This window comes from Kogia breviceps, chromosome 9 (assembly GCF_026419965.1).
Source record: "Kogia breviceps isolate mKogBre1 chromosome 9, mKogBre1 haplotype 1, whole genome shotgun sequence".
Taxonomy (NCBI): Eukaryota; Metazoa; Chordata; class Mammalia; order Artiodactyla; family Physeteridae; genus Kogia; species Kogia breviceps.
In genome coordinates, this window is record NC_081318.1 from 1599910 (window position 1) to 1617152 (window position 17243).

Here is a 17243-nt window from a genome sequence, read left to right on the forward strand (position 1 = left end):
CGACACTCGGCGGTGTCTGGAGACCTGTGTGATCAAGCGGGTGCCGCCCGCATCAGGTGGGTGCAGGGCAAGGATCCTGCTAAACATCCTACAACACACGGGACCACGTGCACAACACAGAACGGTTCAGCCCCAAACACGAAGAGGATGTGGCTGAAACACTCTCCTCTAGAACTGACATCCAATTTAAAGGAAAGAGAGGAGACAAAGGTTTAAGTGAAACCAATGGAGCCTAGGATCATCAAAACAGAGAAGATATTTTTGAGATAACTGGGGAAATCTGCATATGGAGTGTGTATACCACATGATATTAAGAGAATTACCACTCATTTTCTTAGATGTGAACATAGCATTAGGTTATCAGAGAGTGTGCTTTCCTGGGAGAAGTACGGTGAATCGGGTAGAGCGTCGTGATGTCTGCAACTTACTTTCACGTGCTTTAGAAAAACAGCATACTGTGCGAGTCGAGAGATAGAGCAAATGTGGCAACATGGTAACTTTTGAATCTATAGGTGGAGGATACATGGTATTCTTTCAACTTCACTGGCGTTAGAGATTTTCCAAAGCAAAAAGGTGGGGAAAACAAGGAGAAATTACATTTGGATTTATCATCTATTAAAATTACTTGCTAAATGAATACCTTCGAAAGGACATTGTGTCCACTAACTACAACCCGTGCACGGAACCAGCCACAGTGCTGTGTGGCTCTCGGGTGAAGGGTGCTCCTGACACCTTTAAAAGCTTGTAAAAAAAAAAACTACGTATAAGAGAGACCACAGGTGACCCACAAACCCTAAAATTCGTGCCATCTAGGCATTTACAGAAAAAGTTTGCGGACTCCTGCTCCAACGAATGAATGCATACAATGTGTTTTTCAAAGTAAAAGTTTTTCCAAGAAATAAAAGGGGTTTGAAAAAAATCAGATTTCTTCGGATTGGTGATCTTCCAGATTCTCCCTCTTCATAAAAGTTCTTCTCTACCTTTAGTCCAGCTCAGGATTCTGGAAGTCAGTTAACAAGGCCTAGCTCTGATAGTAATCCTAAATAAACCTTACTACATGCAACTTGCAGAAAATTAGCTGAAATTATATGAAAGGCTCAGAAACATATGAAGGTTTGCTACTGTGCAGATATCAGCAATTTTGAGAGAAACAGTGAAGGTGTCAATTGTTGTCTCATTCAGGTACACTACTGCTCACATCACCTGGGCGTGCTCTGTAGGCGGAATCCAGGCAGGTCATGGAAGTGACTTATTTCAGTCCATACATACATCACAAGAGCCTGATGGCAGGCCTGCTCTGAAGAGCCTGTACCCTAGCGTAGCGACCCTAGGAGAGGGGGATCCTCCTCACAGCAGGAGTCCTTTCCGGTGGCCCATCCACTCGCTAGCAACCAGGACCCCTGATATTCCACAAGATAATTCCAGAGCCTACTTGAAAGAAAACATCATCTGGAAGTATTTATATCTACATTTTAATTTCTACAGGGAGAATCACAGGAGTGAAAGCCATAATACATAGAACTTTCCAGTCTCAAAAAAAAAAGGAGGAGAACCACTGTCACAGACACTGAAAACCAAATGGTATTCCTCTAGACAAAGTGATCACCACGTTACACAAGTTGCTGACGACGATGGGTTTACCTGCAACAGAGGCTCATCAACCTCTTTATTTGAAATAAGCACGTCAGTCTCTCAGATCCATCCAACTGCTGGACAAACAAAGAGCTATATTTAATTAGGTTCTGATACATCCATATCTGAAAGAAACAGCAAAACATACCATTGTAACTCTCAGTCCATAAAAAGCTAATTATTTACCAATTACAAACATACCAAAATTTCCTTAATTGGTAAATACTTAATCAAAACAATCAAAACATGATAAGGGGCTTCCCTGGTGGCGCAGTGGTTGAGAGTCCACCTGCCGATGCAGGGGACGCGGGTTCGTGGCCCCCCGTTCGGGAGGATCCCACATGCCGCGGAGCGGCTGGGCCCGTGAGCCTGTGCTCCGCAACGGGAGAGGCCGCGACAGTGAGAGGCCCGCGTAATGCAAAACAAAACAAACAAACAAACAAACAAAAAGCCATGATAAGAAGAAGTAAATCTTCTAAGTCAGGTTTTAGATAGCAGTAGACACACATCCTGAATTTTCCATCTTAAGAAAGCACATCAGCATGAAGTTAAATTACTAAATTTATTACTAAAAGTACTTAAAACTCATGTAAATGTGAAACAAAAAGTTTATTTGCAAAAATCAGCAAACCACAATAAAAACATATGAGAATCACAATCTTAATCATAAGTTACAAAGGATAACAGTTCCTTCTTTTAAACTTTCTCCTCTGAGTTTCCAGCCCCTTTCCTGTGGATACTCTCCTTCCCTAATTCCACGAAATTTCAGTAGAAAAGGCAATCATTCAGTCCCACTATTCCCAATAAAAGGCCAAGTGTGTAGCATGTGAGGCGAGAGATGTGTCACTTAACTAGACAGGAGGAATCCTATCGCAATGTTTATACAAACCATCGCAGTGTGCACCTGAGGTATTTTACAATTTTATTTGTCAATTATACGTCCACGCAGCTGGAAGGAAAAAAGGTCAGAGATGCGTCCGGATGGCCAGAACCCCCGCTGTCCTGGACACGGTGATGGGCCATCGCGGTGGGCAAATGCTGAGTTAGATTTCTGTCAAGTTCCCATCCAGGAGGCCTCTCTAGTGTGGATACAGCTGCCAGAAGTAATTTTGAAAACACAATACCGAACAGGAATCTCTTACACTTGCTCTACGATACTTTTGTTGCTCTTTGTTCATTTCATGAAACCCATTTAGAAGCGTTAAAATTAAGACAGCTTCTTAAATGTGCCACAGAACTTTTTCTTTACCTGTCATTTTTACAGTTTCTCCTCTGACAGTAACACTTATTTGATATAAAATGTTATCAAACAATTAAAGTACTAACACATGTGTTTTGCATGATAAATTCAAGTGGGTGGAAATAACTCTGAGACCCAATCCGAATGTTAATTTACCTACACACAAGCTTTCTTCTTGAGGTATTTGGAGCTACCTGTTCATATTTTCTCAGGAACCAATATCACACAAATGTTTTCTACACTATCTGACACGCAGTTCATTCTAAAATTTGTATTGTATGCTACCCATTAACAAAAATAAATAGGATGTACAGTAACTAAACATTATAAAAATCTCAAGGCCAACTGTAGGAAGTACAAGAATAAGACTGTAAATACATTAATCAAGTAATTATGTTTCAACGCCATTAAAAAAAAAACCTCAAAGCACTTTATTTGAACACTTTCTGGACTGGTTTTTGTTTTTTTTTTAATTGAGGTATAGCTGATGTACAACATTATATGCTTCAGGTGTACAACATAGTGATTCACAATTTTTAAAGGTTATCCTCCATTTATAGTTATTATAAAATATTGGCTATATTCCCTGTGCTGTACAATATATCCTTAGAATGGACTGGATTTTGATACTGTTTTTTACATTCTTGACAAATGCACCAATATCATCCCAAAAGTTCTAAGTACACAAACATCTGCTTTGCCTAACTTTCTGTTGTTATTTACTAAATTCAGATAAGTACAGTTTCAAAAACTTTCCATCTTATCCATCCTTTCTCCGGAAGTTAACTGAGGCTGTGTATCAATAAAACAAGGGAGTAAACCAAGAAATCAAAAAGATACGGAATCAGGAAAGAGGACCTGAAACGGAAGCAAAGCAAAGCGGAGGTTTTCCCAGAACGTGGCAGGCGTGGAGAGCAACCCCTCCAAACTGTGCAGCAAGTTCCCGGGATGCAGAAGGAACAGCTCGGGGGGAAAGAGCATCAGGGACCCGACTCTCCAGTCACGGAAAATTGTACTGAGAATTATTTTACGGTTCGGAGGTGGAAGAAGACTTTATCATAAAGAGATTCAAAGATAATTAAACAGAAAAAACACAATAATTAACTCCAGAATAACTCAAGAAAACTGTACACAAAAGAAAATACAATCACAGTACACTATATTAGCAGCGACCATATTTACAGTCACTATAATAAAAAATAAATCAAGGGAGTGGGTGAGGAAGGGAGAGCCATATACGCACAGTTTTGCACAGAGCACCTTAGAAAAACTTTCAAAAGTGGCATCACGCCTGCTCTTAAAGTAGGAATTAGGGTACTGGAAGATGGGCAGGAGACTTTCCCTCCACATATGACTGATTTATTGTTCTTGCATTTTTGTGTACAAATTGAATAAACAATCCAGTTGGCTTTTCTCATATAAACCAGGTTTGAGGACCTGGTTAATTCTAATCCTACACAGGGCCTGTAGGACTGGGCAGCTGCACCACATCCAGAACCCATGCAGGAACCGCTGACCAGACCTCCGAGTGGGGCAGAAGCAGCTCTGCACAGGGAAGAGTGCCCTGGAGAGACACGGGACCGACGGCCCTTCTGACCCGCACATGGCTGTGCTCCACGCCTGACCTTCAATCCACAAGGTCAGAGTATGTGAGGAAGGAACAGACTGCTCCAGAAAGAGAGCCAGATGACCTGCTGCTGTACGTTTCTCATTCTTCTTCTCACAGACTTCAGATGGAAAGCCTAAAAAGAGCCTGCCTTTAGGGGACACGGGCTCAAGCCCCGGTCCGGGAAGATCCCACATGCTGCGGAGCAACTAAGCCCGTGCGCCACAACTACTGAGCCTGCACTCTAGAGCCCGCGAGCCACAACTACTGAGCCCACGTGCCACAACTACTGAAGCCTACGCACCTAGAGCCCGTGCTCCACAAGAAGAGAAGCCACCGCAATGAGAAGCCCACGCACCGCAACGAAGAGTAGCCCCTGCTAGCCGCAACTAGAGAAGGCCCATGCATAGCAACAAAGACCCAATGCAGCCAAAAATAAATAAATTAATAAATTAATAAATTTAAAAAAGAGCCTGCATTAATGGAAAGCCATCTTTACCGCCTCTAAAGATTTATGCAAAGTTCTTCCCATGGTCCAGCCTAGCTCAATACAGGAAGCAACATTGGGTTCTAAAGCCAAACACCAGATAAGCCATAAAGTATTCCTATGTCCTCTGTACTTATAGTCCACACAAGGATCCTTCTAGTATGTACGGTTGGAGCATGGAAGACTTACTTTTCACTGTATACCCATGTTTTAATTAGAAATTATTAATCCAGGTAAATAAGGATGTCTAAGAATAAATACTGGGCTTCCCTGGTGGCGCAGTGGTTGAGAGTCCACCTGCCGATGCAGGGGACGCGGGTTCGTGCCCCGGTCCGGGAAGATCCCACGTGCCGCGGAGCGGCTGGGCCCGTGAGCCGTGGCCGCTGAGCCTGCGCGTCCGGAGCCTGTGCTCCTCAACGGGAGAGGCCACAACAGTGAGAGGCCCGCGTACCGTCAAAAAAAAAAAAAAAAAAAAAAAAGAATAAATACGTATTTAACCTAATGAATCTCAGTATTTCCTGGGAGAGTGGACACAGTAACAAGTTCCACTTTATGAAGATGATTCATCCACGTATCTCCTCCATTAATACACACCGTTCCTCATCACTGATAACATCCAAACCTACAACGTTTTTTAAGTTACACAATTATATTTTAGATGTTTCAAGAGAGAGACCCTAGAGTTTAGCGATTTGCATTTAAGTGTTTACAGGTAGCCGGCTATGAGGCTGAGGCTGCGTGTCACAGGGAGGAGGGTTCTGTGCAAATCAAGGTGCTGTCTGTGCAGACTGGGTACCGGGGACAGCACAACAGAGGAGCCTACTGTTTATGTTTGAAATTTTCCTTAATTAAAAAAAAATGAAAAAGTCTACTGAAAATCTGTACCCATTTTTAAGAGGTAAAACATTATCACCAAGACGACCTATTACCGCTGGTTGAGGAAGTCACAAGGGGGAGACACGCTGGAGGGGTTTTCCGACCACCTTAAACCAAAAGCTGGAAAACACATTAACAAGGGTTAGTGAAAATGTAGTCATCACTCACCAAGCGTTTTGAGTCTTCATTCTGTTTGTAAAAAAACAGAAGCTGCCTCACCAAAAGGGTAAGGTTGGGACCGTTGGCGATGGAAAAAGTGCCACCGGACTGGGACAAGCTGGCACGGCGATCAAATGCACTTCTCTGGATGGAATACTGAAAACAAAACGAGACATAAAGACAGGATCACATGATCGTATGGTCTCAATGGTCACTCAGTGTTTAAACTGGAGCAGTGGAAACTGACAATTAAGATTCTGTTACTGAGAAGTTATCGTTGGTAAACGGTTAATGAAACCCAAAAAGCCTGGAATGTAGTGACAGAGCCATGAATGCCCTATGCAGGAGTCTTCCACCACCTCCTTCTACTGTGATCTTTAGCCGTGGTTTGGCCTATGTTTGCATTTAATAATTTAAAAATCACCAAAAAACTCATCTGTCTATAAATCTTTATATAAACTAATAAAATTAACTATTGGGGAAAACACTATCATCCACCTTAACTTTCATTAAACAAGTACACACAAAAACACGTACAAAATGAATTCCACTTCTAAGAATTCAAGGCCATATTTAAAATAAGCTTTCGGGGCTTCCCTGGTGGCGCAGTAGTTAAGAATCTGCCTGCCGATGCAGGGGACGCGGGTTCGAGCCCTGGTCCGGGAAGATCCCACATGCCGCGGTGCAACTAAGCCCATGTGCCACAACTACTGAGCCTGCGCTCTAGAGTCCGCAAGCCACAACTACTGAGCCCACATGCCACAACTACTGAAGCCTGTGCGCCTAGAGCCCATGCTCCGCAACAAGAGAAGCCACTGCAATGAGAAGCCCTTACACCGCAACGAAGAGAAGCCCCTGCTCGCGGCAACTAGAGAAAGCCCACGCACAGCAACGGAAGACCCAACGCAGCCAATCAATCAATCAAGCTATTAAAAAATAATAATAAATAAAATAAAATAAGCTCTCTCATACCTTTCTAATTCCTTCTCAGTTTAAAAAACAAACTTACTTGCTGTTTTCTGTCTCTATAGCCTCGAATAAATGACTGGATAATTATTGCATTTTTCAATCTTCGTCTTTCTTCCTGAATAATGCAGGGAGGAGGGAACAATGGGTCAGGATCAGTGAAAATGACAAATACTAGTTAAGACTTAAAAAAAAAAACAGCTACATAATTCACGTACCACAAAATTGACTCTTTTAAGTGTACCATTCACCAATTTTTAATATACTCCAAGTTGTACAATCATCACCACTGTCTAATCTGGAACATTTTCATCACCCAGTGGTTCTACCCAGTCATCCCTCATTCTCTGTCCTCCCACCCCGACCCCCGACTGCTGGCAATCACTAATCAATGTTCTGTCTATATGGAACTGCCTACTCTGGACGTTATGTACAATGGAATCATAATATGTGGCCTTTTGTGTCTGACTTTTTTCACTTGGCTTGATGAAAAACTTGATGTTTTCGAGGTTCATCCACGCTGTACCATGTATCAGTACTTCACTCCTTTTTATGGCTGTTCCACTGTATGGATGTCTCATTTTGTTTATCCACTTATTACCTGATGGACATTTGAGCTCCTTCCACTTTGGGCTATTAAGAATAATGTTGCTGTGGACATTCCTGTACCAGCTTTTGTGGGGACATAGGTTTTCATTTCTCATGGGTGTATATCTAGGCATGGAATTAACACTTGAGGAACTGCTGGACTGTTTTCCAAAATAGCTACACCATTTTACAATTCTACCAGCATAGAAAGACTTCTCTTTTTTTAAGTTTTTGTTTTAAGTATTAAAAAAAATACAAACAGAAGCATCTATTTTAAAGGTCACTTTGTTTCCAAGCAGAAAACTCCAATTTTTATCAACTCGACTCTGTCTTTAAAACTTTCAGGGGTAGGATAGGGAGGGTGGGAGGGAGACGCAAGAGGGAGGAGATATGGGAACATATGTATATGTATGGCTGATTCACTTTGTTATAAAGCACAAACTAACACGCCATTGTAGAGAAATTATACTCCAATAAAGATGTTAAAAAAAAAAACTTTCAGTGACCTAGCAAACCTATACATTCTTCATCATCATTATAACCACTGCAGCTAACAGTGTTTGAGAGCCTACTATGTGCCAGCCCTAAGAGAGACACTTCACATGCATTCATACAATAACCTTACAGGGGAGTATTACTCCTGCTTTAAAGACGCAGAAACCGAGACTTCCATAAAGATTAAGTGATGCCAAAAGATATGAGTCAGAGAGCAAACTCAGGTGTGACACGAAAATCTGTACTCTGTCTTATCACATGACAATGTGTCACATCTTCTATGAATGCCGCCTACCAGGCTTGAAAGGCACATACACACTCACTCGACCTTGGGATTAGAGGACATACCATCAGGTCACAAACGTGTTACCTTCTGAGCTTCAAATGGTTACAACAAGGGAACCCTTGAGCTTAAACCTAGTTTGGGAATCTATTCATAACTACGATGACTCTAACAGCACTTAGTTAAAAACCCATATAACATCCCATGCATTTTCAAAACACTTATTTTTACTCATTCAGCTGTCTGCTGGGGAAGGGTCTCATCAGGGACGCTCCAGCTCTCTGGCAGGTGCGCTGAGGACAGGCGAGTCCTCACGAGGCCCGCAGGCCGGCTTCAGCTTAGCTCATCCCTGTTTTAAAGGGGGTTCATCCCCACTCCACTGCCTGCCAGAAGCAAATGCAATGCCCTCCAAAAAGAAAAGCCCATATTCTAAGCCCGAAGATATCACTGCAGTTTGGAACATACAATGTCCAGTATTCAACCAAAATAACCAGGCAAAGACAAGAACTTAAAATCAAGAGGACAAACAACAGAAACGAACCCACAGGAATTCCAAACACTGGAGAGTAAACATTATCTTAAAAATCTACAATTACGGGCTTCCCTGGTGACGCAGTGGTTGAGAGTCCGCCTGCCGATGCAGGGGACACGGGTTCGTGCCCTGGTCCGGGAGGATCCCACGTGCCGCGGAGCGGCTGGGCCCGTGAGCCATGGCCGCTGAGCCTGTGCGTCCAGAGCCTGTGCTCCGCAACGGGAGAGGCCACAGCGGTGAGAGGTCTGTGTACCGCAAAAAAAAAAAAAAAAAAAAAAAAAAAAAAAAACCCTACAATTACATGCAAGAAATGAAAAGACAAGAGAAGTGGGAAATAAAAGAATCAAAGAAAATTCTAGAACTCAAATAAAAACTGAAATTCAGAACTCAATGGATGTACTTAACAATCAGACATCACTAAAAGAGATAATTTGTAAATCAGAAGTTAGATAAGAAGAAAACAGCCAAACCAAAGCATAGATATTCAAAAGAATAAATATACCGAAATGAGTACAGGAGACACACAGGACATAATGCGAAGGTCGAACATCTCTGTCACGTGAGTCCAAGAGGAGGAGGAGAGGGAGGATGGGGCCGAGGCACGACTGGGAGAGATGCCTGACTGAGGATTTTCCAGAAAAGATAAAAGACACCAACCAATACACCCTTTTCTTGTTTGAGCAGCGATTTTCAAGTGAGGGCAATCCCCACCGAGGGAACGGGAGTTCGGGAGTTTCTGGAGACATCTGTGGCTGTCTCAGCGGGGGTAGGGAGTGCTTCGGCATCTAGAGGAGAGAGGCCAGGGAGGCTGACAGGCATCCTGCAGTGCGCAGGACAGTCCCCACAACAAGGACTTACCCGGCCTGACCGTCAAAAATGCCAAGGTTGAGAAACCCTGCCTGAGCGTTTTGGCATCTGCTGCTCCCTTCATCAAGAATGCTCTTCTTCCAGCTTTCCACAGCTTTTCTTTGCCATCCTTCGGAAATGCACTCGACTCTCACCAGCTCAGGGATGCCTTCCCTCAACACCCTATCCAAAGCAGACCTTCCCAGTACCCATCTCAGGATCCGATGAACATCTGTGTTCTACGGCCCAGCAGAAACACTGATTTATTCCCTGTCTATATACCCAGCCAGCAGAAAAGTACCTGGAACATAACAAGCTCTCAATTTATATTTGTTAAAGGAATGGATGAATTATTAAAAAACAAAACAAAAAATGACCTAGAAAAGCAGGCCATAAGACACCACAACTGCTGATTAATCAACAAAGTAAAGCCATTTGAAGAAATTACCTCCGAAAGATAAAACGTAAAATAAAGACTACAACGCCAAATGTCACTAGCTCCTTTCATTTATTCAGCTTCTTCACAAATAGTTACGATAACGTGCCCCGACAGGGAGTTTTCTCCTTTTGCTTGACAAAACATGAACGCTATACACGAAGACTTTCTACATCTTCTGGAAAAGCCATATCATAAGCAAGTACGTGAACTGAAAGCCTGTTTTCTCCCTCTATTCTGGAAACTGCTCTTTTAGTCCTTCTTTTCTACATTGGTTCCAGAATAGATGACCTACCATAAAATCCAACAAATCCAGAAATGTTTCTGAAGTTTAACATACATATAAATACTTAAGTTATGCCACATATAACATACGTATATCTAATATATAAAACAGGAAAACCAAGACTTATTTAGATGCCACGGAAAAATGTTTATCTACAGGGACTATTACAAAACTGTTTTTACCTCCCTCTTTCTTCTTTCTTCCTGAGTACGATGTAAAAGAGAAGCCTTTTCTTCCTAAACACAAAAAAGAGAGAAAAGATAAAGGTTATAATTTCAAATTCTGAAATACTCTCATACAAAAATTATAGAATGTTGTGACCCAAAGGATTCTAGAGATCATCCAATCAAACCGTCTGACTTAGTAAGAAATCTGAGGCGCAAGAGGCTAAATGGTTCCCTCACCCTCATCCCCAGGTCACAGATCTAATTGCAGTTTTTCAGTAGTTTTCTAAGAATAAAATCTGATTTCCTTACACACAGGTTAGTTCAGGTTAATACTGGGGAGATCTGGGTAAGATCAGTGCATTGTATCAATGTCAAATCCTGCTTGTGAGCACATATTACAGCTTGGCAAATTACAACCCCCAGGGGAAATTAGGCAATGCAAACAACAGACCTTTCTGTATCATTTCTAACAGCTGCATGTGAGTCTACAATTATCTCAATAAAAATTGCAGTGAAAAAAATCAATCTTTTATTGTTACCAAAATTTTAAAAATTCTTTTCATCGTAAGTAAAACTATATTTCAAATAAAATTACTTGATATGTAGAAGGAACTGAAATAACAAATGGGAAAGTTAAACATTTCAGATAAAATAAAAATACTTACACACGACCCTCCTCACCCCCCAGAACCATTCCAGTCTATACTGTATGGGCATTTTATTTTTGTAAATTTAATCCAAAATAAAATTAAAGGCCTAAGACATCAACATGTAAATCATTACAAAGATTAATAAACCTAAATTTCTTAACACAAACATACAACTCATCAGAATAGAGTCAGAAAGCAAGTAATGAAGCCAATTTAAAATAATACTTTGATATGTGAAGGAATACATAATGTATAGAGCAAAAAGTTTCTGACAAAATTTTCAGCCAAAGAAACAAATCCTCCAGATATTTTCCATTACAGAGAATTTCATTTCTTGAATTCAAATAAAAAGTATCTATCACATGTCAAAGGTCAGAAAAATATTTCATTTTTAACTGATTAATTAAAAGGAGGAGGAGGAATGGAAAAATCTAAAGCAGAAAGTGCTCAGAATTATGGAAAGCTTCTAGATAAAAATACAGCCATATTTGTGGTCATTATCTTTATTTATGAATAGGAGTGGTAAATATATGTCTGTAATTTCTCTTCCTTCTGCTCCATTTAATCAGATTTAATATATGTTCATTACTTGGTTAAAGAGCTAAGATTTCTTAAAATGATACATGCTGTTACAACTACGAGAAAATATACTTAATGTCTGAAATTAAACCCAAGTTTTACTTTTAAAAAAATGGTAGGGACTCCGCTCGTGGTGCAGTGGTTAAGAACCCACCTGCCAATGCAGGGGACACGGGTTCGAGCCCTGGTCCGGGAAGATTCCACATGCCGCGGAGCAACTAAGCCTGTGCGCCGCAACTACTGAGGCTGAGCTCTAGAGCCCACGAGCCACAACTACTGACAGGCTCTCGTGCCTAGAGCCTGTGCTCCACAACAAGAGAAGCCACCGCAATGAGAAGCCCACACACCACAACAAAGAGTAGCCTCTGCTCGCTGCAACTAGAGAAAGCCCGCGTGCAGCAACGGAGACCCGACACAGCCCAAAATAAAATAAACAAATAAATTAATTACAATTTTAAAAAATGGTACATGCCAGCTAAACAGTCACCAAATTGACTTCACACATAAGCTTAGCTGTCACTAATCTAAAAGCTGTGCGGGGGCTTCCCTGGTGGCGCAGTGGTTGAGAATCCGCCTGCCGATGCAGGGGACACGGGTTCGTGCCCTGGTCCGGGAAGATCCCACATGCCACGGAGCGGCTGGGCCTGTAAGCCATGGCCGCTGGGCCTGTGCGTCCGGAGCCTGTGCTCCACAACAGGAGACGCCACAACAGTGAGAGGCCCGCGTACAGCAAAATAAATAAATAAATAAATAAATAAATAAAAGCTGTGCGGGTTTGAGGGGCCGGCCTGTCTCTTACCACCAGGTCCCTATCATTGGCTTCAATGTCTGCCACATGTAGGGATTTAATAAATATTTACAAAATGAACCAACGAACATTTCCTTTAAGTAAAGCAAAGTAGTTTAAAAGGAGTAACCATAAAAGCTGAAAAGCACTTCTGAATACCTGCAACACAGCACCGAGGTTGAAGTATTTTAAAAATCAAAATGGGCACCAATTATCAAAAAGCACAAGTGGATTCTAAGTGAATACTTTCGTGTGAGGCACGCGACGTGAGATGTCTGTGAGCGCACCAGGGGCGCTGCTGAATGTGTTGAGGACGGATATCCTTACCCTCTGATGACCTACAGATTAAAATCCTTGGACAGAGGACACGCATATAAATGGAAGGTCACTTCTCCTCACTGTGCTCAAGGGCTGTAAGGTTTCCTACTTAAAACAGCTCATTTCAAAACTTATAAAATACGCATAGCAAGCAAATCCAAAGTCCCGGACACACACACAAGAACCCTTACATGTGATTTCAACTGTAGTTTAAAATGATGTGAAGGCCTTTCAAAGAGCACTCACGCCCCCTAGTTATTTTGCAGAGAGGAGAGAAAGGTCTGCTGGGGAGGCCAGCCAACCCCACAGGTCAGGCCAGTCACGTGGGCAGGAGACTCTAGGACAGCGCCAGCTGCCACCAACACTGATTCCTCTGTGCCCCAGCACCGCGCCCAGCGCACAGACAACTAACGCGGACTGAGGGCTTACCCTCCACGCGCTAAGCAACACCCTAAACCCTAGGGTCCGGCTCACCGCACACTCCGCAGAATAACCCAATGCGGTGTGAGGACCATTACCTCTCCTGCTTTTACGGATGACAAGAGTGAGGTTCAAGGGTGGTAGAGCCAAGATCTGAGCTCAGGACGGGTCCAGAGCCTAAGCTATTAAGCAGTGTACTATTTACTTTGAAAAACAACATTAAGTAGGATCATATTATTTCACATTTTGAGGAATTTTTAAAACTCTCTTGCCTTCATAACACATACGTAATTTGGAAGCTATATGGGAAAAGAGGCTGGTGGGGAGGGGTGGCCACAGGAGAAAACAGGGGTCACCAAAATGTGCCATGAGTTCAGAGGCATTGGGGGGGGGCCTGAGAAACAAAGGACCCAGACGCCCAGGAAAGGTGAGGTGAGCAATCGCAAAGGCCCGGGACACAAAGGTGGCCATAAAAAGCCCGTTCAGCACAGAAAGAAAAGGGTGACGGAGCACTTCATCGATGTCTATAAATTATGTACACTCTCATATGCAGCACCTGTACTAGCAACCAAATTCCACATCAGAACCGGAGCTTCTTCCTGTATTCCCCAACTCCGAGACTGTCTCTGTTCAAAAGACATTCAAACGAGGCACAGAAGAGGAATTTATTCTCAACAAATATTGGCTGACTCATGCGTCATTCTAGGCACTGGCTATTTTAAAAGTCATAAAAGTGCTGTTCCCGAGGAGCGCACAGCCTGCTGGGAGCAGAGGAAGCCTAAAGCAGAGGCGGCAGGAGCGGCCCTGCCCTGGGAACGCGCACCTCAATACGGGTGGGCACCGGGGGCGAGGCAGCGCGGAGCAGGGCCAGGCACTCCGCCTCCGCGGCGCGGGGCACTCTCAGAAGAAGTGGAGAACTCGAAAGAAACCTTGGAAGGCTGCGCTCACAAGGATGACAAGACGGAAAGCATCCCAGCAGAGGGGGAAGCACGTGAAGCGGCAGAGGCACGAGAGGGGCCGCTGGGCAGGAAGCAGGGCTGGAGGGGGCGCTGGGCTGACCTCGAGGACAGCACGGAGAGGGAACGGGAGACCCCCATCTCTGGCTAGGTGAGGCATATACCAAGACAGCATGGGATGGAAGGGAGAGAACGACAAAGTTGAAGTCCACTGACCTTGAGACATCTCTGGGACCGACAAGTCAGTCAACAGGTAATAAAGAACAGGGAAGAAGTATGGATTCAAAATTCAGCGTTCAAATCACCCATGACTTAAGCTTAAACTCCTTCCGTGGTTTCCCACCCTCTCTACCTGCACAGAGGGCTGCTACGCCTTTAAAACAAACAAAAACTGCAATATCTAATACTCATTTCCTAAAAGACCGCTGGACACTAGATGGAACCATCTCTTCTCAATGCTCAATTATTTACATGAACCAAAGTTATGTAAAACCTACCATGCTGGTCTTATTTTCCCACTTCATGGTAGCCTATCTGAGACTGTAATGTGAGAACGGCCAGTGTGTTCTAAGGGGTCAAGTTCAAACACAGCTTTGACGCAGGAATATTCCGGTCAAACACCTCCTCCACTTTCTCTTGCGCCACCAGCACGGCGTGCCCCCCAACTACCCTCCAAGTCTCAAATGCCCCACCCCTCCCCAGCCTGGCCTTCCCTCCTGGCACTGACACGCACCTGACATGAGCCCACTCGCCTTAGGTGAGACTCAGCTTAAATGTCACCTCTTCCATGAAGAGAAGATGATCTCCACTCCTATTCCTCCACACAATGAACAGGTGAGTTCACATTCACAGACGGGTACCCAGCACACAGGGCGACCACTCAACACGCAGAAAATGACTGTATCTGCACTAGTCGGAATCGGAGGCCACACGGGCACTGTCCTCAAAGATGTGGCCACCAAATGCGGTGGAAGGCCACTCTTCAGCAGGTTACGCACCACACCGGGCCAGTTGGGCTGTGGTTATTCTGAAGAAGAGCAGAAAATAAGAAAACAAAACAAACCCCATCCCTGAAAACAGCAGTAATGAATGATCAAAGTATGTCAGGCCCAGCAGTCAGGTGGGAAAAATAAAGGCATAGGCCTGATCCTAACTCGCAATTCTGAGTGACTACACGTGGCTCGAACCAGTAAATAACTATTAATTTCTCAAAGTGAAATTTCACCAGGCTGCTAAAAGAGCAAACCAACAAACCTACCACAGTGCACAATGGTAGTCGGCGTCCAGGAACTCCCCCTAGCCGTGTGGACCAGGGCTAGAGAAGCAGTCCATCCCTGGCGCCCACACCTGCCTCATCAGAACAAGCACTCCAGGGCTTCCCTGGTGGCGCAGTGGTTAAGAATCCACCTGCTAATGCAGGGGACACGGGTTCATGCCCCAGTCTGGGAAGATCCCACGTGCCGTGGAGCGGCTGGGCCCGTGAGCCATGGCCACTGAGCCTGCGCTCTAGAGCCCACGTGCCACAACTACTGAAGCCCGCGCTCCTAGAGCCCGTGCTCCGCAACGAGAGAAGCCACTGCAATGAGAAGCCTGCACACCGCTACGAAGAGTAGCCCCCGCTCACCGCAACTAGAGGAAGCCCACACACAGCAATGAAGGCCCAACACAGCCAAAAATAAGTTAATAAATAAATAAATTTATTTTTAAAATAAATAAATAGAAGATCAACAATCAAATAGAAAAATTAGCAAAAGCTATAAACAGTACATAGGGAAATAAACAAAAATATGTTTTAAACATAAGAACTTCGTCTTTACTCATTTTTAGGAAAAAATGCAATAAAAACACAATGATAAGCTTTTTAACCCATCTAACTGGCAAACTTTAAACCTCAGATAACACACTGAGATGAAGATGGACAGCAGCCACTTTCTTACACTGATATGATCTCCTAGAGGGCAATTTGGAAATATATATAAAAATACCCTTTGACCTAGCACTTCTAGAAATTTAACCTACAAATATTATTGGCACATATACAAGTATATGCACCACAGTGCTGTTTAAATTAGCAAAAAAGCTGAAAACCACCTAAATGGCCATTAAAATACATGACAGCTAAATAACTTAACAGAACACTCATTACATGGAGTATCGTACATAGCTTCTTTTTTTAAAACATTTATTTAATTTATTTATTTTGGGCTGCAATGGGTCTTTGTTGCTGCACACAGGCTTTCTCTAGTTGCAGCCAGCGGGAGCTACTCTTGGTTGCAGTGCACGGGCTTCTTATTGCGGTGGCTTCTCTAGCTGTGGAGCACGGGCTCTAGGCGCACGGGCTTCAGTAGTTGTGGCACGTAGGCTCAGTAGTTGTGGCACAAAGGCTTCAGTAGTTGTGGCACGTGGGCTCTAGAGCGTAGGCTCAGTAGTTGTGGCGCACGGGCTTAGTTGCTCTGCACCACGTGGGATCTTCCCGGACCAGGGCTCGAACCCATGTCCCCTGCATTGGCAGGCAGGTTCTTAACCACTGTGCCACCGGGGAAGCCCATACACAGATTTTTGAAAAATGCAGTAGATCTATTTGTACGGATCTGGAACTATGCCCAGAAGTAGTGCTGGAGGGAGAAGCACAGCAGTCTGTTCAACGCGGTCTAGCGTGTGTTCAAACAAGAGAAGAGTGCACATCTCCGTGATTCCATGCGCAGAAAACAGCTCTGAGAGGACAGGGAAGAACCTAGGAACTCAGACCCATTACAAGGATCAGGGACTGGGGGAGTGAGCGGTGGGGTGAAAGGCAAGGAGACGTTCATTTGATTTGAATCTTTATTTTCTATTGCTTGAATTATTATCCAAGTACGCGTAATACTTTCTCACTTTTTTAGAATAAGATACTAATGAAGCTACTCCAGAACGTAAGTTTTTAAAAACAGCTCA

General features: G+C 43.6%; 1 protein-coding gene across 5 annotated transcripts in view; it reads right to left on the reverse strand.

Annotated features, from left to right (window-relative positions):
• The window catches only part of UBE3C (ubiquitin protein ligase E3C), a 119151-nt gene that overhangs the window by 87396 nt on the left and 14512 nt on the right, over positions 1 to 17243 (reverse strand). For 3 of the 5 annotated variants that reach the window (XM_067041742.1, XM_067041745.1, XM_059074679.2), the window contains exons 2-5: positions 10615 to 10668; positions 7010 to 7084; positions 6010 to 6156; positions 1642 to 1757 (exon numbers count right to left, since the gene is read on the reverse strand). In XM_067041742.1, coding sequence (XP_066897843.1) covers positions 1642 to 1757; positions 6010 to 6156; positions 7010 to 7084; positions 10615 to 10668 — 392 coding nt within the window. The remainder of the gene's footprint in view (positions 1 to 1641; positions 1758 to 6009; positions 6157 to 7009; positions 7085 to 10614; positions 10669 to 17243) is intronic. The other 2 variants (XM_067041744.1, XM_067041743.1) reach the window with 1 other exon arrangement.